Here is a 23,459-nt window from a genome sequence, read left to right as displayed (position 1 = left end):
GTGTCATTTATATAATAAAATGGCTTAGACCTTATGTTTTTCCATTTACATGAGAAATCAGTATGTTCTTTATTAGACTGAATGCCTTAGGTTCTAATATTCTTTTTGTTTAATTCTGTGTTTATGTATTTGAAGTCTCTATATAGTAACAAGCTGATATACTGGCTTGAGGGAATTCTTTACTACTAATAGTTATGCTTTTCCCCATCAGACATACAACTGATGTAATTAAACTATACATTTGCTTTCATTTTACCCTAACTAAAGCTGCTCTATTCTTTTAGAACTGCACACTTAATTAACATAAAGTGTATTTTTTTTTCCACAATTAGTGAGAATGTGTTGTCAGAGTGTGAGGTCAGCGCAGGTCGGTAGCAATGCTGCTTTGGTTTAAGCTGGTCAGTGACATGATTTCTGGCTGTTCTGTGAGCTCAGGCTGCGCTCTCTGAACCTGCTCCAGCAGCGCCATGCTGCCTACAGGGGAGCAAAACAGGAACAGATGCTGCAGAGCGCCTCCCGCTCCTACAATAGCGACCTCACTCAACCTCTCCCTCTTCTCCTTTTGAACAAACACTCCATACACATAAAAGCCAGAGCCTTGATTAAACCATAGTCCGCTTCCGCTGAATCTTTTACAAACACCTCTCCAGCATGAAAGCATGCAGGCACTCTCAGCTCATGCCTAGATCTCTGAAGCAGCAGTGCAAAAGCTTTTGTCCATTTATTCTCTGCCCCTGAATTGTTTCTCTGACTTTAAATTTCCAACTCTAAGTGTAAATGTAATGTATAACATTATCCAGGCTGATTTATTTAATGCTTTATATGCTCCTGACTGATACTGATGACTACAGATGAAGATAAATAGAAAACACTCTTGCCCAATGCACCTCAGCATGCCTTTGTGTACGTTATGTGTACTGAGACAGTAAGTACAAGCTATACTAAACTGGTGCAATAGTGATCTAAGCTCAAGATAAACATTGCATGTGTCAGTGTACTGAGAGTATAAGAAAACATACTGTATTACACAAACCTGCAAGGCATTGGACTACAGTTACGAAGATCCCAGGTTTAAATCCCACGACCACCAAGTTCTCCCTGTTGGGCCCTTGAGGAAGGCCCTTAACCCTCAACTGCTCAGATGTATAATGAGATAAAAATGTAAGTCGCTTTGCTTAAGGGCATCTGTATCAATGTAAAATATGTTAGGAGTAATACAATTTTTGTATATGCAAATTTGTATTTCTCAAAATCTTTTATGAGATTTGAACCCAAAGTGTATGAGGTCTAAATTTAAAGAGTTTAATAATAAAAAAATACTAATTATTTATAATATTATAATTAATCATCATCATCATCATAGTTACACATCAAAGAAACTTAAAGGCACCAGCAATTTGTATTCTTGCGCTTCACCACGCCAGTTCATAATTAGTCAAAGGTTTTTTTGTTTTGTTTTTGTCCTAATCCTGCTCATGCAGTTCTTACTTTTGTTTGTACATAGGATATTTCTAATATTTTTCTACACACAATGTAGTATCCTAATTTTTAGGTGTCTCTTTGTAATTTAAAGGTGTGACAGCTCTTCATGTCTATATTTGAATCCATATAATATGTGTGTAGAGATGTGTACATATTGTAAACAGTACTTAAACCTCTTGCCCTGCTTTAATGAAGCCACAATCTCTCAGTGTACAAGGAGGACTTGCATCGAGGCTCTTCTCTGTACTGGCACCTAGGTGGTGGAATGAACTTCCTCTGGCCATGCGAACAGTTGAGTCACTGGCTGTCTTCACACGATAACTAAATACCTACTCAAGTCTTCATCAAGCACCAATCTGAAAACAATGATATTTTTAAAAATGTCTCGTCTTATGTGTTTTTACACTCTACCAACAGGGTTTTTAGACTGATGTTACTCTCAGGGCCTGAGCTGGTCAATCAGGTATAAGGATTTTTTTTACAACATGTCTATAAGTCACTATGGATTCAAGTACCTGCCATAAGCTGTAAACTAAAACGATAGGTTTTAATGCTACTATAGTCTACTATAACTGTAGAGAGTACTGTAATTATAGACCTATAAACATAGTTACATGCATAGTACCATTAGTGTATGCAGACTGTTGTTATAGTATGCACAGTACTAGTAGTTTATAGATACTACTGCTAGTGTATACATAGTAATGAGAAACTGGTGCTAGTAGCTAGTAAGTTGTACCTGCAAACATGGTGTATCTGTTGATTAATATCAAATTTATTATTATTATTATTATTATTATTATTATTATTACATTCATCAAGGAATCTCTGTAGTCCAACTAGGGACTGTGGAGCCCAATGGTGGCCACTGTACTGTATTTATTCAAATTTTTATGACCATCGTAGGCTCTCCAGTCAACGATCACACGTTATTGGGAACGTAATAAATTAGACTAATTTGCATGTCTTTGGACTGTGGAAAAAAAACTGAGGACCTGGAGGAAACCCACCAAGCACAGGGAGAACATGCAAACGCCATGCACACAGACCTCGAGGCAGGAATTAAACCAGGACCCTGGAGGTGCAAGGCAACAGTGCTAACCACAAAGCCACCATGCCACCTGGTATTATTATTATATTCAGTTATATACACTTGCATCCTGTTCAGTCCACACAATGTATTCATGTATGCAAATGTACAGTAAGTTCGGGATTGCATTCTGCTGATTATGTATAGGTGTGAGAGTGACTAGTGAGTGTATACCCACTGAAAGTTCATCTGATTGTACAATATTTCAGAATAAAACCTTTACAATAGATGAGTGTGAATGAACGCAGCAAAACAATAACAGTGAGTGTATTCCCACACATGGCAAATATTTTTGCCCCACTTATACTCGATAAACACCGCCACTAGAACAGTCATCACTCAATTCACTACTGACCTCTCTGTCAGTTTAGAACAACCAAACCTCCTCTTGTGATCTCAGACCTTTTGCATGGGTTCTCAAGCCAACAGTGTGCATGTCAACATGCTTAGATTATTATTTTATTTTCAACAACACAATCTTCACACACATAAATCTATCAGAAGTCAGAAAAATAAAGAATAATACACAATATTTTCTTGCAGCTCCCTGAACTTGCACATTTTCTGTTGCAGAACTTCTGAGTTTTTTCATTCTATTTGCACCAGGTCAGCTATAACGCTGATACACTCAAAACTCTGGCCAGAGCAGCAGGGCCCATGGGTGGATCAGGAAAAAATGGTATCAAGCAGGACCTCAGGGATGAGATCTGGTTCCCTGCGCTCCTTTGAAGAGTAGAAAATAGGCAGAAATAGACAAAAGCGACAGGATAAAAACAAACACATCATGGATTTATTTAAAGACTTTTTACAAACTCAGCTGCACAATAGCATAAGCTATATCCAAGCTGTTGTCTGAGCATGTGAAACTGAGTTACTGCTTGGTTTCCCTATCCCATATATCAAATAAAAAGAGAGGCCTGAAAAAACCTTACAGGCAACTCTAGAAACCCAGTTAAAATTATACATCTATAATGGGGTTAAAATGTATAAAAATGACCAGAGACAGGAACTCTAAACTTTTTATTTACCTACGTACCTTGTATATACATTATACACTTTTGATAATAATAAAAAAAACAGCTTTAATTAAAACACTATTTTTTTTTAACTCTACATCAGCCATATAGGATACTTGTACATTTAAGAAAGGCTTTATGGCTCTAAAGAAGCATTATTGGGAACCGAAACCTGTATAGGTTTTTACATGAGCTGTAAAAAATAGTATTTCAAAATCCTGTATTTTACTTAAAACGCAATCTATATTCTTATGGAATTTCAGCCGCATCTGTTCAGTGTCGAAATCTTCAACATTTTATTAATCGATGCATCTTATAAGCATGAGACTAAATACAGTATTACCTTCATGCACTGAAAATATTCTTTGCAGAGCATGCCAGAGCTAACAGTGATAATTCCCCCAGTATAAAAAAGCCAAACCCCAAAATGCTAACCAAGGGCTAAAGACTAAATTCCAAAACCCACAGCTCAAACCAAATATTTTTATATGCTCTGCTAAATGAGACCAACTAATATTAATCAACAGTATAAAATTTACACCAGATGAATTCACACCAATTATATCATTTATCACCATATGGATCCTGGTGCATATACAACGTTTCATCATGGAAGATATTATGCACAACTCCTCAAAATGCCCCCCATCTATCCATCCTTCCACTTCCTCTAGCTCATCATTCCCTCCCTCTCATTCTTATCTCACAAAAACAAAATTCACAAAGGCTGTCTAAAAGGCAGGGCCCCTGACCACAACAACTGTTGCGTTGTTCCCAACAACACCCAACTTGTAAGAACAAGTCATAAAATTACCAGACTTTAACTACTTATGGCACTGAATCATTCTTACGTGTTAAGGGCCTCTTGGCTTTGGGACTAATATAGCTTGCCTGGCTTAGAAAAAAATATATCAGCATGTCCGTTTGACACAAAGTTTGAACTAGACAGGAAGTTTTATAAAAGGCTTGACGACACGGAAGATCTTATAAGACTTTTATACACAGCGGTTAAGGTATCTATCTTTAAACACTGTCATTTTCACTGCTACCTCCTGACCCACTGAGTTCAGAAATAGAAACGTTTTTGTAGCTTTAATATATCAACATATGTTTAAGTAGGGTAAGCAGTTCTTGTTTTGTTATCACTGTAAGTAAATTGGTGACTCAGCAGGACTTTTCTAGGTTATTCAGTTGCATTAGGATGGAAAAAAGGATGGATGTCCTTGTGGTATGTTTTTTGTGAATTATCAAAAATCATGGCCTTCTCGGGAAATGCAATTATGAACTGAAACCTTTATGTGAAAGCCATTAATGTGGAACAAGCCAAGTTTTGTTTCACTATACAGTGTTTTTAAATAGTAGTTTCACACAGATACAGTACCTACAGCTCATTGTAAGAATAGGAGAAATGCAAAGAAGCTTTTCTGACATTTCTGTCTTGCTTTATTTTTTTTTTTTACCAAACATAACATGACATGCACCATGACTGTCACCATTCAGTTTTAAAGTTTACCCAGGTGTAGTAAATGTGATAAAATTGTAAACTCTGACCCTCAAGGAAATAATCCCAATGCAAATACGGAAATTGGAGACTGAGCGCCATGGCAGGCACTAAATTTTGAGGCTGAAAATATTAACGTAGGATAGAGATTAAAATTCAGCCTGGTGGTACAGAAGCATTGCCACCTAACAGCTCCAGTGTTACTGAGCTCAGACTGAGATGAGGTGAGGTGAGGTGAATTGACCACAGTAAATTACTCCCCTGTGAATGCTAGTATCTGTCCAGTCCAAAGATTTCTACACAAATTTCTGGTTCTGAGTATTATTATTTGCCTGCTATTGGCAGGATTTTCACTTCAAAGGTATCAGTTTAAACTTCTCAAATGTCAGCAACAAGCCTAAGAACTTACCTTACCATTGTCACAAAACCATGACGGAAGTAAATCATTTATTTATTTATTTTTTATAAGTATGAGCTTATAAACCTGTATATTCATAAGTTAGTAACAACATTCATGTGAGTAATTATACTACATTGCTTGAGTAAAAATGTTAATGATTTAAATGCACGAGATGCCAACAATCAACAAATCATCATCAAAAACACTTGCAACTTCCTCATCTGCCACACTGAAAGGAAATTATCAATCAAAATGACTGACTAGTTGACAGATGATAACATGCAATGTTATAAGCTGGGCAATGGTGAAACCTGCACCGGACAAGGCGAATATAAGCAGTGAAGTTTGTGTGTGTGTGTGTATGGTTCCCTGTTCATATCAGGTTACACCAAATTACAAATCAGCATTGTACACTGTAAGTGTAAGAGGCATGACTCCTGTTGTAGATGTCTAGCGGTAATAATAATATTTGAAAATAAGAGATCACACCAAATCCCATCTTAATGTTGAAAAGCATGCCAAAAATCCAAAGTGGTGTTACAGTAGATTAGTATAAGTCTACAATCCATCTCCTGTAGATTACAACACTAAACCACAGGCATCTACAGAATCCTGGGGCAACAACAGTAACTTTTAAATCTTCATTAACTACTGCTGACTTACTGTCTCCAACCCCAAACTGAGCATAAATAATGGAATATTAAAACCTTCTTCACATCCACTGAAGGCATGAAACAAAAATGCACGTTTAAAACACAGCCAACTCTTTCGTATCCATAGCAACTGAGACCCTGTCCGAAGGGCTGTCAAAAACGGACTAACCCCTACCGCAGTAAAGCCGCTACTCGTTAGTGAGTAGTGTACAAGCACGCTGTTTGGGACAAAGCCTTGTTGTTCTCGGACCGCGCTGTCATATCTAGTAGTTTATTCATGCGTTAAATTAGCCTCACTGGGAGGATGAGATGGACGGATAGCGCAGATTACTCAGACAAGCGGATTCCGGATTTTCACACAAAGAATGAAAGTTTAGGGAGTGATGTTCTAGGTTAAAATTTAAACAAACATAAACATATAAACCTTAGATGCATAAACTATTTAATAAAGCTGCTACTAAACTTCAGAACAATCAGTTTTCCCCCCACCGACTTCAATCAGTTTTTCTGCAACATTGTATTAAATGTTGAGCTCGTGCGCCCGTTTGAACTTGAACTTCAGCAATTCCTGTACAGCCACTTTAGAGATGACTTTATTAACAAACAGTGATGGAAATGGAAAAAAAACCTTATTCTCGTTTACCTTTGTGCTTGTCCATGATTGTAGAGACGGAGATGGACACTCCGGAGCTCTCCGTGCCTCTGGAACCGAATACAGAGATCCAAAGTTCTGTGATAAAAGATGAAGGAGAGAGAAACTCGACATAAACCCTCACACGCTCACACTCACAAACTCACAGCCCCGATTACGCCAGGACAGAGCCTCTCTCTCTCTCTCTCTCTCTCTCTGTCTCTCTTCTTCTCACATACACACTCTCTCTCTCTGTCTCACCCTCTCGCTCAGCATCAGTCACAGAGTCACTTCTCCCTCTGCTGCTCTCCCTAATTAAACCCACTCAAAGCAGAACTGTAAACTAGATACTTAAAAATGCAATCAAAATACATTAAAAAAAAAAATACATAAAAAATGCCCCCCCCCCACCGCACAAATAAATAAATAAATACATGAATACCCCCCCCCCCCCACCAAAAAAAAAACATGATAGCCACAGTGCATGATAACTTCCCCAAATAGTGGCTGAGAGATGACTGCCCTGTCAGATTGTTGACTATTTGTGATCATTTTAATATAGTGGTTAACTGAATATGAACTCTGTTTCGTGTTAAGCTCATGGTCAAAGCTAGTGAGAGTTAATGCATATCTGTTTCCTGCACTGTGTATTGTTATACAGTGTGTTTTATCCAAGGGAAATGGAATTAAGAGGTATTGCTATTTAATCGCTCTGGTTTATTTCTTTTCCACAGATATATCTTTAGATAAGAAAGGAGAAAGCGCATGTTCCCAGACTACATTTTCCCACGGGAGGTGAGTTGTCAGAACCTAAAACTGACTGAGAGACTCATGGGAGCATCCTAGCTGAAGGAAAACATGATAGGAATGTGCTGCTTATATGTCAGGGAGAGTGGGAGCACAGGAGCTGTGCATCAAATAATTGCCTAATTGCAAACATGAAGAAGTCTACCAAAGCGCAGCTTGCAGCATGGGTTGTTTTGATAGAAATTTGAGACTTTCAATGATAAAGAAATGTATTTTGTTCCCTCAAGTGCTGTCTTAATTATAATTTCAAAAGCCCCTGTACATTCCTTAAATAACTGAGGTCTGTGAGGGATCAGCATGTTTTATTTCTTTCAGGCTTCTATCAATTTTCTTCCCTATTCTGGATAAGGACAACCACTCAAATATATATATAACTCAATACCTTAAAAAAAAAACAGCAACCGACAGGTAAATTAAAACCCGTTGTGATATGACTATACAGGCAAACATGCCTTGACATGAATACTGTAGCAGGGTTACATTCTCATCCTGTTATCTTGTGTCTGTTGGTCAGTATTGTGAGAACCAAGCTTTCCTCTTCTGTGAGCTGGGTGAATGAGAGTCACATGCTCTGAGAACTGACCTCTCTGAAAAAGTCTCATGGGGCATCACAAGGTTTCCATCCCAGCTCCCCCATGTCCAGCACTTTCCTGCAAGATTTGTCTAGAGCTAGTATTTGATGCATAAAGGGCCTGGATAAGCAGGTTGGTTACTCACAGTTTTCCCACTAGGTAAGAAAAATTGTAATGATTGAAGAAAAGGATCATCACAGAGGAATGGCTGCTAAAGATAAAGAATAGATTTACTGAGAATAGTCTATACTGTGGGGGACAACTCCTTTGATATCTCCTTTAATCCTCAACATATTCAATAATGACATTGTAGTATTTCAGAATGTCCTCAGACCCAGCTGGACCTCCTTCATTTACAATCTGTAGAATACAAATGCACCACTGTGTTCATTGTGTAGGTTTAAATTGCTCATAGACTAAAAACCCCCTAGTACTGTTAGTGAGGAAGATGTACACAGCCTCTTGTGTATTCTAAATCTGGGGTCTCAGAATAAAATGTACTGTCACTCAAGGTGAAAAGGTGAGTTTCCTTTAGCTGTTTGCGTTCAGTTACTCATCTTACACCAGGGGTAATCCCCTCACGCTGAGTCAGTATGGGAGCGGTCCTAAGGCTCCCACCATCCTGGTCTACATGCCAGGCCCACCAACCTTGTAGTTTTGACTTTAAACATGTGGACGAAAAGCAGCCGAAGAGTTGTATGGGAAGAAGGGGACTGGAATAGGGGTGGCCTACCACCCTCATGGTCGGTTTTCAGAGAAGAGTCATGGGATTTGTATTGTCCCTGTTCATAAGGCATGAAAGTCATTAAACAAGGAAGCAGAAAGCATTGTCTTGTTCAAGATATTAGTGCACACTGTTTCATTTAGACCTCAGTCAGAGGCATCTTAGAGAAATTAAAGAGATTGATACAGAGACAGGAAATGTCAGTCAAATGCTTCAGATTCACTGGTGTATTGCTGTGGGAACGTTGTTTGTGTGTTGTATATTGGCTGGAGTAGGTGCAGATACTGGCAGATTATCTCGGCTGCTGCTGGTTGGAACACAAAAAGCATTCCACAGCTGTGAGTAAGAGGGCAAGGGTTACGGACTCAGCCCCATCTGAGCACTAAGCCTTTTCATTCAGGAACCTTTCCCATATAAAACACACACACAGAGCTATTTTCTACAGTAGTTTTATACAAAGAGGTGCTGATGGTATGCCAAGTGTGTCTAAATAAAGAGTGGTGATGGAATGACGACCATCACAGGTAGTTTTTCAGCGAATAACTAAAACACTGTACACAAGTAGATAAAAGCATCCTCACTTTTTATGTGTAGGAAGTATTTAAAAGTTGGCATGCTGATCCAAAACTGAATCTCTAAAAATACTTAGGATACTTTTGTAATCAACAGTGACACTTTTAATAACAATCGCTTTTCCTTAAAAAAGTTTCATATCTTTTTAAGTTAAAGAAACCTTTGATGAGTTTGCAAAAAGGGTCACCTGTTCAAACTGTCCTGATCTCTATGGTCCTTGGGAGTTACGCATTATGTCATGAAACAATATTATTTCACCACTCCCTGGTTATAACAGGAGAGAGCAGGTTCCTTAAAAACTGTGTGAAAGAACATCGCTGGAAGTCTGGGTTTGGTGTATTGCAGCAAAACCTCTCATTAACCCAGCATTTTTGTCCTGTTTCTTTTGCTTGTGTGGTCTAAAATGCAAGACTCAGACACCAACATTAGTGCCTACTGGGACCTGTGGACACCTTACATTAGAAGTGTCTGCAAGGGAAGGCACACCGCTTTAGTACAAATTTGGTCATAACTAAAAACAACTAGGGCACAGCTTTGGGTCACAAAATACTGAACAAAGATGGAAAATAATGAATTGTCCTATATAATGAAGCAAACCATCCATGATAATGAGCTTGCAGGATGTGTGCATACAGTATGTGTGGTTTTTGTACTGGGTGCCCATGTCACAGTCTACAGAGTTCTCAGAATATTTTTTTATTACACGTTTTGGAAAAAGAAATGGTGGTGTGGTTGAATAAATACACAAATAAATCTCTACAATCTGCAACTGCTCTTCCGTAGAGTAAATTCATATAAAAATATTGGAATTTACAGCATTTAGAGCCAACCTACACATTTTACACTATTATTATTATCATATAATAGTATTTCAGTTTGATAGTGTTTGTGACAGACCAAATAATTCACCAGCAACAGAAATATCTAAAGCAGAGTTTTATTACTCAGTTGAGTTTTACATCATTGTCACGATGGGTATCAAAACCAGAATTTCATCACCATATTCTAATAACATTTTTTTTTATGTGATATAAACAAAGGTTTTATTTATTTATTTCCTAGTCCTCCATTTTTACCCTGGCAGATAACACAGGAAACTGCTGGGAATTAACAGTCACCAACAGCCAACAACACTACTGTACACATATCCATTGATATGGGAACAACACTGTCTGGCAGCTTTATACGGAATGACAGATATGGCCCTGTTATCAAACCTATTCGTGACACAGATGCTATGGCTAAGGCTCCATCAGTCTCTCAGCAACACAGTGGCAGTTTAAAACACTTCAGCTTTATAAAATGTAGTAATATTAAAGGTGTTTCTCTTCAAATGCAACGTTAGTCAAAGTGATATGTTGCTAAAACATATATTGCAGCTTAGATAGTGGTCAAAAGGAGAGGATTGTCAGATCCGAATGATGGAGGGGTCGGAGAGAGTAAAATTGGGTTGGGGGGGGGGGGGTGTAGGGTGTGGACACCTCAACTGTTCCTAATGTCACAAGCCTGCCCTCTTGTGGCAAACAAACTCACAACTCCTTTAGAAAGCAGGAAGTTGTGTTTTATTTCCTAGGGTTTCATCAGCATCCCATCTATCCAGTGCGGTATTTCTGTATAGTTTAGATTTTAAACATGTAAAATGGCTTAAAGGGGAGCTACCTCATGAACACCAAACTTAGAAGAGTTTTGAATCTAGCAAAATCATGCTAAGTCTATGCGGTATTAGCTTGACGATTGAGAGGAGATTGCATGGTGAAGAAAATGGTGTAGCAGATGCATCTTTATGTCGCCTCAGGTACTTAATACGTTCCAGAAGCCTGGATGGTCTGTTAAAATCTTCCCCACCACAGGTAGAGGCCAGGCCTCTCATCTTATGCCACATACAGTAGCTCTAACTTCCCCCCATTAACAAACATCAAGGCCCTTGTTAGGGCCACAGCAGCAGGGAACTTCTGGAGCTCCTCCACTTCCATCAGCTTAATAGCCTGTTTAGAGAAAGAACCTGCAGATAGACTTCAGCCCCCTACCACTTTCCCCCCAAAACAATTACAATCTTGTTTTATGAGATGGAAGCAGGAAGGGGAGCAAAGGGGGCAGGGGGAGGGGGTGTTTGTGGGGGTTCAACGTGAAAGATAATAACTGGTCCTTACTTCTCTGATCTCTAGTGGCTAGATCGCAATTCACTTTAAACCTACTCAAATTAAAACTCTGCTTGGGGAAAAAAAGTGTGGCTTTGTAGTGAATCAAAAATGTAGATCATTTATGTCCATGTGAATCAGACTCTTGGATGCAAACAAAAAAAAAAAAGAAAAAAGAAAAGGGAATAAAGAAAAAGCAAATCAGAAAACTACAGCTATAATACATTATTGGAGTGGCTGATAAATTAAAACATGCACAATGTCCTGGCTAGAACAGCTTGGCCTTCTTCTTCATATCATTGCGCTTCCACAGAGGGAGTTTGTCAAACTCATGAATCTCCATTCCAAAGACATCAAAGAATACTTCAGGAGCCAGGTGACGCTGGGGAGACAACAACGATCGGGTTAAATGACTGCATTAAGAAAGGAAGGGTGAGGAGAAGGGAAGTAGAGAAAAAACACATTATTCCCACGCCACCACCTAGAGTGCAGCTTACAACTTTGCCATTAATTACCTCCAGTCTCGTCCTGTCCACGTCCTTTGGGAGCTTAGTACGCCCTCTGTTGGTGACAGTGAGCATTTCATAGGGATACACCTTTACAAAAGGAGGGATTGTCTTGTTATGGAGAATGCAATGCAAGACATTTGCCAAACACAATGAACTGCTGAAAAGCAAAGCTAGACAAATGCACATGCTAAGAACACAACCATTCATTTACACACAGAGATGCAAACAGACGGAATGCTAAACTGCACAGGGATAGGGTAATGCGCTAGAGTCTGGACATGACTTGGTTGGTCACAAGGGAAAGAAAAGGGAAAAAGCAGTCTGTTGCATATAAATTTTCGGAAGGTATGTGTGAATGCAAAAATAAATAAATAAATAAATAAATAAATCAGTGTATCACATCGTTTCCAAAGTAAAATCACAAAGTGAAAAAAGGACATAAAGTGAAAACGGTCAAAATAAGATAAAATGATGTGTAGACATGTTATTTTAATCATGTCTAAATAAAAAGGAGGTGAATCAATATTACAATATTAACAATAGATGGAAAACATAACTTTTCTACTAAGGATATTATTCCTTTAACACAAAAAATATGGAACCATGAATGGTAAGATTGTGGGGACTATAGCAGCACCTTTAAAGAAACCAAGAACATGCAGCTCTTAAGCCTCTTCTGCCAGATTTAGGAAAGGTGGGGATCAATGATCTGGAAAAATGCGTACAGCTCAAACATAGCAAAGCATATCATTACATCTTTTCACAGCACTGGAAGGCCCTAGTCTTCTCCCTTCTTCCCGCTGTCTATAAACGCTAAGTATTTGCCAATATAAACTACTGTATTTTATTTTAATAAATAATCAGTGTTATAAGGGGTGGATGTTAACAGGACATGAACGAACACTGACAAAATGAGTGGAGAAATGTAATTCTCACAAAATGAAATCAAACCAAACTGAACAAAAACATATGGAATACTTGCTTTATGTTCCAACATGTTAGGCATTGACATTCCCCTGTCCATTCTGGTTAGGGGAACCTGGCCATCTTGGATGAGCTACAGAACAGAACACATACATGCAATGTAAAAGAAAAAAGAAACAAAAAGAGGCTTGGAAGGAAAAAATAAATCATAAATCATGATGAAAGACCAGAAAACTAAACTTTATCTGATACTATGAAGAGGGACTATGACCTTAGCTACACTATCCACGGTTACAGCTTTAGTCTAACTATGGGTATGTACAAACTTCTCAGGATGTGCATATGTAATGATGAAACCCCTTGTCCATGCTCTCCCCCTTGCCTGAGCTGTTTGTTACAGGCATAGCGTAGCAGGGTGTCGCATGGAGCATGATTCCACATTCTCATGTACATGATGGCTGATGCACATGCTCAGTGCAGCTGATCAGGTTATAGTCTGTGTCATTCACATACCTTGAAATCTGCAGAATAATAGAGAGAGAGAAGGAGGACATCCTAGTGTGAGCATATGTTAGGTTTATCCAAAGACTACTTTAAAAATGATATGAAAGACAGTTAAATACCTCTCTGTCCTCCACACACATCGCCGTAACTGTTATACTGGGAGAATTCTGTTGACTGTGGATGAAAAGACACACAAAGGACATGTATTTATGCATTTGTGTGTAAATACTTTTTCTCTTTAAATTATTGAAAAATTTGTGTCATCAGCCTGTGTGAGCATGTCTTTGAGCCCATACATACAGGACATGCTTTAAAGGGACAGAACTACTGTAGCAGGCCATTAAATATTTTTTTACTTACTGGAACACTGACAAATAAAATAGTTCTATAACTGTAGTATGGTCTTATGTCAAGTTGTCATGTTAAGGTAGCTAGCTTTAGCAGTGAGGATTATTAGCATTTAGAAATTTGACATTTAAAAAATAAATATCAGAAGTCCTGCTAAAATGAGTTTATTTTGGATATCTGGCTATTAACATATCAGTGAAGATAATGAACTTGATAAATATGATTTAAAAATCCATTTATGAGCAGCTAACAAGTGTTAGCAATTGGCAATTTCATTAAACAAACATGTAAGCAGACATGCTAGCATTTAAGTCCTGCTAAAATTAGTTTATTTTGGATATCTGGCTAGCAATATCAGTGAAGATAATGAACTTGATGAATATGATTTAAAAATCCATTTATGAGCAGCTAACAAGTGTTAGCAATGGGGAATTTCATTACACAAACATGCTAGCAAACATGCTAGCATTCAAAAAGTGTAGTTTAGGATTTTGTGTTAGATTTAGTTGCTCTAGCAGTAAAAACTATTCACTGCTACAAAACTATAATAGCTCATATTAGATATAACTATTCATCTACTGTATATGCATACATACTGGGTTACACATATATAGTCTCAAAGACATGTAACATTCCAATGGAATTTTCTGGTTGGCCCATTCAAAGCCACACACATCTGCATGCAATGAACCTCATATGAAATACACGAATTTGAACAAATCTGTCTAAAGACAGGCCTACTACAGTATATCCTGTTCTCTTACCCTGAGAAGGCCATTGCGTCCATATCCTGGCAGTGAAGAGGTTTTACACGTGGGAGAGTTGGGATCTGCAAATCAGATCAATCAATAAGCATGACGGCGCCAGGCCACATGCAGTCTGAAGAGCTGGTATGTATTGCAGTACCTGCAGTGAAGTTGGAGTACTGAGGATCATACCGCTGTGCTGCCACACTGCGAGCATATCTCTCTCTGTTCATTTCCTTCTCCATCTCCTCCTTAAAAATGAGCTTCCCAAGACCTGACTGGATCTGTAACATTGTACAAAGCTATTTCAATTTCCTGTTCTGTGCTGTCAAATTTAGCACAACACTTCCAATCTCTGTAGTTATCTGTGATTGCTTATAAAATCCTCCAATATTATAATTAGTGTTTTGTGCAAGTGGCCCATCACCTTGCTAAGATGATTTTCATGAAGCTGTCGTCGTTTTAATTGTTCCTCCTCCTCCTCATCTCGCGAGCGACTCCTCATGTCTGAACCTGATTGCACAATGAATATAAATCACAAGAGAATTAGTGTACACAATACAGTATTCATTATTGTTTGATGAAAGCACTTAAGCTTTTATGCATTATTATAAAAAACACTGGAAATGAACAGTAACAGTGCAATGATTACGACTGAGGAATGATGTCTGGATTGATGATGTGGACGACGTAATTAATTTAAGATAATCAAAAATGCTAAAAAAAAAAGTAAGGATGCTATGCCACTCTATTCTATACATACAAACTACTGCTTCTGAAACGGATGGGTCACATTGACAAGACACACAGTATTTACATTGCCAACATCATTCTTTTGCCTTTGAGTCTGCTTTCACATGTTTCTCAGTAGGCTAGTCTTCCTGGATGAGCTAGGGGAAGGAGCCTACCTAGGGCTGCATGGGAGGGAGGACAGGGCCAGTAGTCAGTCTCAATCTTTGCTTTTTCATCCACCCGGGGTGCTTGCGCAGCAGGAAACTTGGAAGATTTGATGATGTCACCAGCAAACTTGCTTTGGGCTGCGAGGGCAGCTGAATCTGGATTGGTATTTTGGGGAACTTAACTATCATTGGTTGATTGACAAAAGCTCAAAGCAGATACAGTGCTGGCCAATTAAGTCAAAGCAGGACATTACATTGTTTCTAATAGTATTTATATTTATTGGGAACAATGTATTTGACAGTATGTACAGTACTTGTATCTGTCAATATCTGACAGTACTTTGTTTTTACATTACTTCTAAAAAGGTTTCGAAGAATATCACATGCTTTGATATGTTCATAGCCAGCACTATAGTTTAAACAGCTGTCTTTAGAGCATTTTGGGACGATTATTTAATAAAGCAATGCAAAGATGTAAGCTCCCAAATTGTATTAGTGATTCTTCTTAAAATGCAATTCATAACCTCATGCAACCAAAGGCAAAAGTGTTTTACAGGCAGAAGAAAAGTAGTCATTTTAAAGCGAGTTGGCAATAAGGAAAGAGTAGAGGGTAGCAGAGACAGCTGGAGTCCGAATTGAGCTAAGCTGAAAAGTACTTACATGTGAACATGGAATATGTAGTCACAATAGGTTAATGGCATGATGGTGTGAACACACACATGAACAAACATAAATATACAACATTTGGTCAGAGAATGCACATTAACACAAAACACAAGCACTCTTACAGGCACCTAGTAAAATGAACTCAAATCATATAAACATCTGTCTCACTGTACTTACCTTATTTATATCAAGCAATAAAATATTCTTCATGTGACTCATAATGAGAAACAAATGCTTAATAGCCAATGCACAATTAAACCCATCAAAGTACTATACATGCGGAGAAGCTGATGGGTATTATAAATGATTAACTGATTAATTAAAAACAAAATAACCATACCATGTTGTTTGTAGATCGGAGGCTTTCTGTACATGTTCATGCCTTGATCTGGAATAATAATTAAAGACAAAAGTATTAGAAATCTCAGATATTAATCCTCTAAAAGAACATAGATGATGGTACATTAGAGGTTTGAGATGGAAGGCACATAATAATATATACATCAAAGAATAATTTAGACCAAAAGAGAGGATGTGGAAATCACACACACGCACGCACACACACACACACACACACACACATACAGTACAAGCTGGCTTGTCAATTCTCCTGCTCCTACCTGGGACGTGGAAATGTTTAGGGGTCAGACAGAGGGTCGGGGTGGCCGAGCGAGAGGACAAAGGAGAACTCCGACCACTAGATGGCTCAGTGCCTCCAAAAAAGAGATAAGAAGAATTGCAAGGAAAAAAGCGAGAAAGCAAAAGGGGAAGAAGAAAAGAATAAATTTCCTCTTATGTAAATATGGACAAATGAAAGAGGATTTAAGTAGATAAGCAAAGTATGATGGATGCATCAAGTGCGTCCTCTCTGTACAAGAAAACAGAGCTGAAAGACAATGATAGGACACCTGAGACACGGCATGCAAATTCCCAACAATGACGACCACTTCAGCATCCAAAACGAAAAAAAAACAACTGCAACACTCAAGACGTCATCAAATTTACGCATGACAAAAAAACCAACAACATCCAGAAGTTTCAATTTGAAACCTAATTACATCTTGTGAAATTGTTACACTGAGTGTCAATAGGAAAATGATGCAGCAGCATGCAAAATAAAGTTTTAGTGGAGGGATATCATGTCATATAATATGAAATAATACTGTATGATGCTAAATAAAATAAGAGACAAGACAGAGAAAGAAACAGTCACAAATGATATACACTGGGCATGCCTCACAACTGCCTCAGATAAATAAAAAAAAACACCACAAAATGGAAGTAACAGCCACAAAGCCAAGACATACCTATGCAGAAAGAATCTGTAGGAAGGACAGAGGCACAGATGCATTATATACAGGAATGTGCAATTAACCGGCCGTGCTCAGTCTGCATAAAGCTCGGGAGCAATGGCCGTCCGAATGCAGCTTTTAACCTAACTCTATCAAAAAGTACTTGTGCCATGCTGATGGTACAAATTCTGACACCCTTGCTGCCATATACAGTGCACAAACAACAGGCTAAATATAATCTCCATAAAATGATTCTGAAGCTCCATCTTTAGCACTACTGGAGAAGACAGAGGAGACTCTGGGTTTTTTTTTGGCAAAGATTTCCCGGCACAGGGTTTAGGCGCATTTCCACCAATTTGAATTCCTGTATTCATATACATTTCTGAGGAAGATGTTCTGATTGGTCAAAGCATGTTTCAGAAAAATAGCTAACCGACAGCTTTGGATGTAAGGCATGAAAACGCAAAGGCAACACTGTTAAAGCTGTGCAGACCTGATGGAAGATCAGCACTGTCATAATAAGATATAAAGTAAAAAAATTGGCGCTAGATTCAAATTAGTTCAAACCTTGTAATTATATAATACAGGTCATCAACAAATCAAAAAATTTTTTACTTCTCCATATTTGGTGCGCTTTTGCAGAGTGCTGAAATCTTTTGTCCCCGCACAGAGTGCATCACTTCTGTTAATGCTTGGGGTTCCTGGAGTCTGGTGGAACCATAAACGAGGTATAACTCCATACCAGCTTGGGGAGCCTTGGTGGAAACACGCCTACCGGCAGTACTACTGGACTGGAGTATTACTGGACTCCAGTAAGGGAAGACGTACAGGTTCTTACCTTTGTTATGGGGAAGGAAGTGATGTCGGAAAGGGGAAGTAGGACGGTTGTCACTGTTGCTAGAGCGCAAAGAGGAGCAAAGCTTCAGCATTCCTGCTAGGCCCGCTCAGACAAAGAGGAGGATGGAGGAAAAGGGTTTGGGAAGAGAGGAGAAAAGAGGCAAGGAATGGCAAAATGAGCAAAGAAGGAAAAGGAGAAGGAAAGTGAAAAAGGGAAAAAGGCCCACAGCAATGCCACAAAAACTCTCTCTTTCTCTCTCTCTTATACTTTCTCTCTCTATCTCTATATCTCTCTCTCTCACACACACACACACACACACACACACACATTTTCACGTTTAAGGGTGGCTGTGTATTCCTGTGTATAACCTAAAGGAAGTAATTGCAGAAGTGAAAGAAATGATCCTCACTCTCACCGGGTCTGTGGAAGTGCTGCGGTGTCTTAGACAGCGTAGGTGTGTAGTTGTGTCGGCTGTACATCGGGGAGCCGATGGAGCCCTGGCTGGTGGATCGTTGCATTATGCGTTCTCGAATGTCATAACAACCCTAACGCACAGTATACAGACACATCATTATTTTACATGTCACTCCTTTACCAATCCTGCTGATGCTGTGGGCAGAAGCATTACCAGCACTATAACTTTTACTGTTTGATGTTGTGCAACCTCAACAAGTTGCACAACATCATGTTGTGCAACTAGATTAGTAAAATTACTAGAACAACAATAACTGTAATAATCTCAATATCTACACTACCAGTCATAAGTTTGGACACAGCTTCTAATTCCATGGGTTTTTCCTGATTTTCATGTCTTTCTGCATTGTGAAGCATCCAAAATAATCTCCTTTAAACAGTTGATATTGAGATAGGTCTGCTACTGCCCTGTAAAGCCTTCTTAACGGCTCTAATCTAAGATCTTTAGGAGATTTTTTAAGCTAGTAACTTTAAATGAACTTCTCCTCTGCAGCAGAGGTCAGTTTTGGTCTTGCGTTCCTGGGAAGGTCTTAATGAGAGCCAGTTTCATCATCGTGCTTGATGGGTTTGGCAAATGCACTTGACAATACTGATCTTGCAGGAACTATTCCAGAACAGCTGACTTTGATGTGTTAAAATAACATCTAATTGTTCTTTGTGGTGCTTAATTACCTAAATGCCATATGTGTTATTTTAAAGTTTTAAAAAATCCAAAACCGTTCTGAAATGTATAAAATGAGTCCAAACTTGTGTCCAAACTTTGCACTGGTACTGTATCCACAGTAGGTTTTAGTATGGAGCAAATGCTAACCTCAGCAGATGGGGTGGGTGACAGTGTTCTTGGTGACTGGAAAAAAACAGGGAGAAAAGCTTTGTATAAATCCGCTTAACATAATTCTTAAGAAAAGTATAAGTGATTGAAGCAAATTAAGAACAACGCTATAAAATGTTAATACTGATTAAAACTAGTACGGCATGAGAATATTGAAATAATTTTTTAGGCCATGATAGCAGTGATGAGACACAGTCTGCAATGATCTTTTTTTATGGGTATAATGAAGCAAAAAGATAAACCCAAGACAAACGAACTAGAGAACACATGCTGACACACAAAGGTGTCTAGAACACTTATACAACAGATGGGAGAAGCTGTTTCATTAAAGAGAATGTCTTCCGAAAAGCTGTGCAGAATTAAACTGTGCTTGCAAAGATAAAATAGATTCGAGATTCAGCACTCCTGGTCAACTTACAGTCTCAGCTGACATGGGGGAAGGGTCTTGTGGCATAGTCTAAGAAAAGTGGATATAAAGTGGATATAGAGTCCTGTTACATTGTGATCATATTATATTGACAAAAAAAAAATAAAAAATAAAAATGAAACCTTTAATTGCAATGCATTAGAAGCATTATTCATTTTGTATTAATATTTAATTATTACTTTTTCAGACTAAGACTACTACTTGCTCAGCTATATTAGTTTGGTAAGAGATTGCTATTCTTTGTTTGGTTACCATATTAGTGCTTCATAGTGAAGTTTATTGGCTAGGTGTATACATTTATAATAACCCAGGAAGTTGTTTGTTTGTTTTAGAACGGTTGCTTTAAAATTAAAATGTCATTGGGCATGCATTACAGCAATCCTGCTTACACTCACTTTGATATGGCCTCTGATGGGGGATTGGTCACCTGTAGTACTCTGGCACTGCAGGAAGGAAGCAAAGCCTACAGTTACAGCATGAGACTGCTTTGAACTAACAGATATTACTTGCTCATACTGTATAACATTCCAGACAAGAAATTAGCTCATGAGAAATAGTGTGCCTGATGTGTACTGTAAAAACTTACAGACTACATCATTTGGTACACCTGTCTAACTTTCTAATCAGCCAATGACATTGCTATTCAATACGTCTAGACATGTAAACATGGTCAAGATGATCTTCTGAGGTTTAAATCAAGCATCATAATGGATAGCAAACGAAGAACAAAGATAATGTAAGTGACTTTGGAAGTGGCATAGTTGTTGGTACCAAACAGGCTGGTCTGGGTATTTCCGAAACTGCTGATCTACTGGGATTTTCAAGCACAACCATCTCTAGAGTTTACAGTGAATGATCTAAAAAAAAAAAAAAAAAAAAATATATATATATATATATATATCCAATGAGCAGCAATCCTCTTGGTGAAAATGCCTTCTTGATGCGGGAGTTTAGAGGAGTATGGCCAGACTGGTCATTACAAACATGTAAAAGATCTGAAGGTACATTGCATCAAAGCTGATGGGTTACAGCAGCAGATGACCACACCAGGTGCCACTCCTCTCCGCGGAAAACAGGAAACTGCGGCTACAATTTGCATTGGCTTTAACATTCGGATCGGTGGGTCGGAATTTGGTGTAAATGACGTGAAAGCATGGATCCATTCTGGCTTGTATCAACAAATCAGGCTGCTCCTGGTGGTATAATGGTGTGGTACTACATGTATGCTAATAAAGTGCCTGGAGGGTGTCGATGTCAGGTCTTCTTCTTTATCAACACATGAGCACAGGGTTTACGATGAGGCCAGACGACCAAATATTAGATCAAGAGGGTATGACAATAAAACTCTGAAAGTGTTCAGCAGAGGGCACTGTAACACAGGATACAGTCACAGCACTTGGAGCTCGACAGTAAATACTACCTGATGGTGTTTAATATGAAAGCGGCTTTTAAAAAAATATAAAACACAATCAATTTCTGATAAACAGAAATGGAATGACTAAATGATGTTTAATCCATGTGGAATACATGATATTAAACAGCCTTTGTAACAGAAAAGACATGAATTCACACATTACCACACACAGACATAACCACATACATATCATTTCCAGGGTAGAAGGGTAAGGATTCTGGTCTGAGTGATGCTAAGTATATGAGGTAGAATTCTGACCTTGAATTGGACCATTACTCTGGACCAATGAAGCGAAACACATTCACTTAGATGCTGCAGGCTATTTATGGGGCCTATACCAATTGTATATAATTTACACTGACATTATGTCATACTGTAGAACTATTTAAAAAATAAGCATGTTTATGTTAATGCTCTTAATGTATCCTGAGATTATTCATGTTACAAGCTATTTAAATGCTTTACCAAATTATGCATATAAACTATGAAATATATAGTTTCTCATCAATTATGAATCGCTCCATGTAAATATATCTATCACACAAAAAAGCCATTTTTGCCTTTAACATGACTTGATTTGAGCAATTATCATTAGTCCAAGGGCCTTAGTTCATGGATCTAATTGGTTCTAATGACTGTATTTTCTGAATCAAAACTCGAGCTGCAGATAACTCAAGAATTTTCCGAACTCCTGTTTATAATTATCCCCCTAGAATATCCATGTACTCAGCAGTTCGAGCATTGCGTGATTAGATGATAGTAGCTCTGTGTTACCTCTCCAGGGCTGTGTCTGCCCTGTCTCTCCAGGGTAGAGGAGGTGGATTGCAGAGACTCGTAGGATATCATGTCTGGACGCTCTATGTCATAAATGGCCTTGACTCGGGGGATGGCTGCTAGGTCCTTGTAATCAATGATCTCATTGTCTACTTTTGCCTAGAGGGAGGAGAGGCGAGACACAGAGGGAAGGGAATCACGCAGAGGGAGAGACAAAGGGAAAGGAAGGAAGGTCATACTAGGGGTCAAACTGTTCCACATCACATATAAACATAGTCATAGCACGTCACAAGGGTCACCACAAAACAATTAAATAAATCAAAAATGAAAAAAGACACCGTATACGGAGCTTCATATACAGGTCGGGTTCATTGCAGCTGTGCTTCCTCTATTATAATGACGCTCTTGTAAACAGTATTTATATTGATTCTGTGTGTATGCATGTATTTGTACTATAGACAGAAGGGAAGAGATTGAGAGCTCAATGCAAATGTAATGTAACTGTTTGGAAAGCAAGGAAAACAGCAAAAGATCATTCTGTGCAGTCTCATGCAGCCACAGACTCAATTTGAGAGAAAATGGGGATTGTTTCAGGAAGCGATATGGGGCGCTGGTGAGGATGACTCACATAGATGGTGTGACCAGGAGAGCCAGGGATACTGGAACCCGGCCGAGAACAGATACTCTCCGACGAAGACCTTGTGGGCTGCAGATGAACGAGACTTTGGTTAGTGATCAGCCAAGCACAAACATGCACGCACATAGACACGCAAAAGGCTTACACGTAAGCTCGAATGACAGGAACAGTGCACAAGATTACTACAGCAGCATTAACAGCTTTCCATCCCAGCTTCGGATATACAGTAGAAACATCCACAAGCTGCCATCCACAGGCCATGCAGCACCGTCCTCCAGATATGGCTCTTTGTGAAAATTTCAGCAAAGCTGCTAAAAGCAGAATGGTGCGGTTTGGAAACAGATGCATGTTCGTTCATTCACTCTGCCTGCGATCTCATATTTGAGTCAGGTCTCTGCAGTGAGTCTGAGTCTCACTCAGATCGCAGATCTGGGCCAGAGGGCAACAGACACATGCCCGCAGTGGTGAAAAGTGCAATGATGCAAACATGAGGTGGAAGGAAGTCATAGGCTAGTTGGATGTAGGTTTTGTGCCCTTAAGCTACTGGATACATAGAGCGTGTGCCACTCTACTGCCAGTAGCAGAATA

The 23,459-nt window shown here is 38.7% G+C and overlaps 2 protein-coding genes across 24 annotated transcripts in view; both read right to left on the bottom strand.

Annotated features, from left to right (window-relative positions):
- Positions 1–7,003, bottom strand: part of afap1l2 (actin filament associated protein 1-like 2) — a 28,474-nt gene extending 21,471 nt beyond the window's left edge. Inside the window, exon 1 of the mRNA XM_053511070.1 lies at positions 6,786–7,003. Within this exon, the coding sequence (XP_053367045.1) occupies positions 6,786–6,801 (16 nt within the window). The 5' untranslated portion in view covers positions 6,802–7,003. The remainder of the gene's footprint in view (positions 1–6,785) is intronic.
- A 4,921-nt stretch (positions 7,004–11,924) lies between these two features.
- The window catches only part of ablim1b (actin binding LIM protein 1b), a 64,510-nt gene continuing 52,975 nt past the window's right edge, over positions 11,925–23,459 (bottom strand). For 6 of the 23 annotated variants that reach the window (XM_053511214.1, XM_053511216.1, XM_053511213.1 and 3 more), the window contains 17 exons: positions 22,863–22,940; positions 22,235–22,393; positions 20,442–20,489; positions 20,038–20,076; positions 19,599–19,634; positions 18,729–18,858; positions 18,314–18,406; positions 17,491–17,505; positions 16,804–16,896; positions 16,524–16,571; positions 15,527–15,673; positions 15,046–15,131; positions 14,779–14,902; positions 14,637–14,701; positions 13,644–13,698; positions 12,103–13,541; positions 11,925–11,969 (listed from right to left, as the gene is read on the bottom strand). In XM_053511214.1, the coding sequence (XP_053367189.1) occupies positions 13,522–13,541; positions 13,644–13,698; positions 14,637–14,701; positions 14,779–14,902; positions 15,046–15,131; positions 15,527–15,673; positions 16,524–16,571; positions 16,804–16,896; positions 17,491–17,505; positions 18,314–18,406; positions 18,729–18,858; positions 19,599–19,634; positions 20,038–20,076; positions 20,442–20,489; positions 22,235–22,393; positions 22,863–22,940 (1,236 nt within the window). In that variant the 3' untranslated portion in view covers positions 11,925–11,969; positions 12,103–13,521. Of the gene's footprint in view, positions 11,970–12,102; positions 13,542–13,643; positions 13,699–14,636; positions 14,702–14,778; positions 14,903–15,045; positions 15,132–15,526; positions 16,173–16,523; positions 16,572–16,803; positions 16,897–17,490; positions 17,506–18,313; positions 18,407–18,728; positions 18,859–19,598; positions 19,635–20,037; positions 20,077–20,441; positions 20,490–22,234; positions 22,394–22,862; positions 22,941–23,459 lie in introns of those variants that run through there. The other 17 variants (XM_053511221.1, XM_053511228.1, XM_053511229.1 and 14 more) reach the window with 12 other exon arrangements.

The sequence above is a fragment of the Clarias gariepinus genome, chromosome 14 (genome assembly GCF_024256425.1).
Source record: "Clarias gariepinus isolate MV-2021 ecotype Netherlands chromosome 14, CGAR_prim_01v2, whole genome shotgun sequence".
Taxonomy (NCBI): Eukaryota; Metazoa; Chordata; class Actinopteri; order Siluriformes; family Clariidae; genus Clarias; species Clarias gariepinus.
Note: the sequence above shows the minus strand (reverse complement) of the source record. Positions and strands in the feature narration are given on the sequence as shown.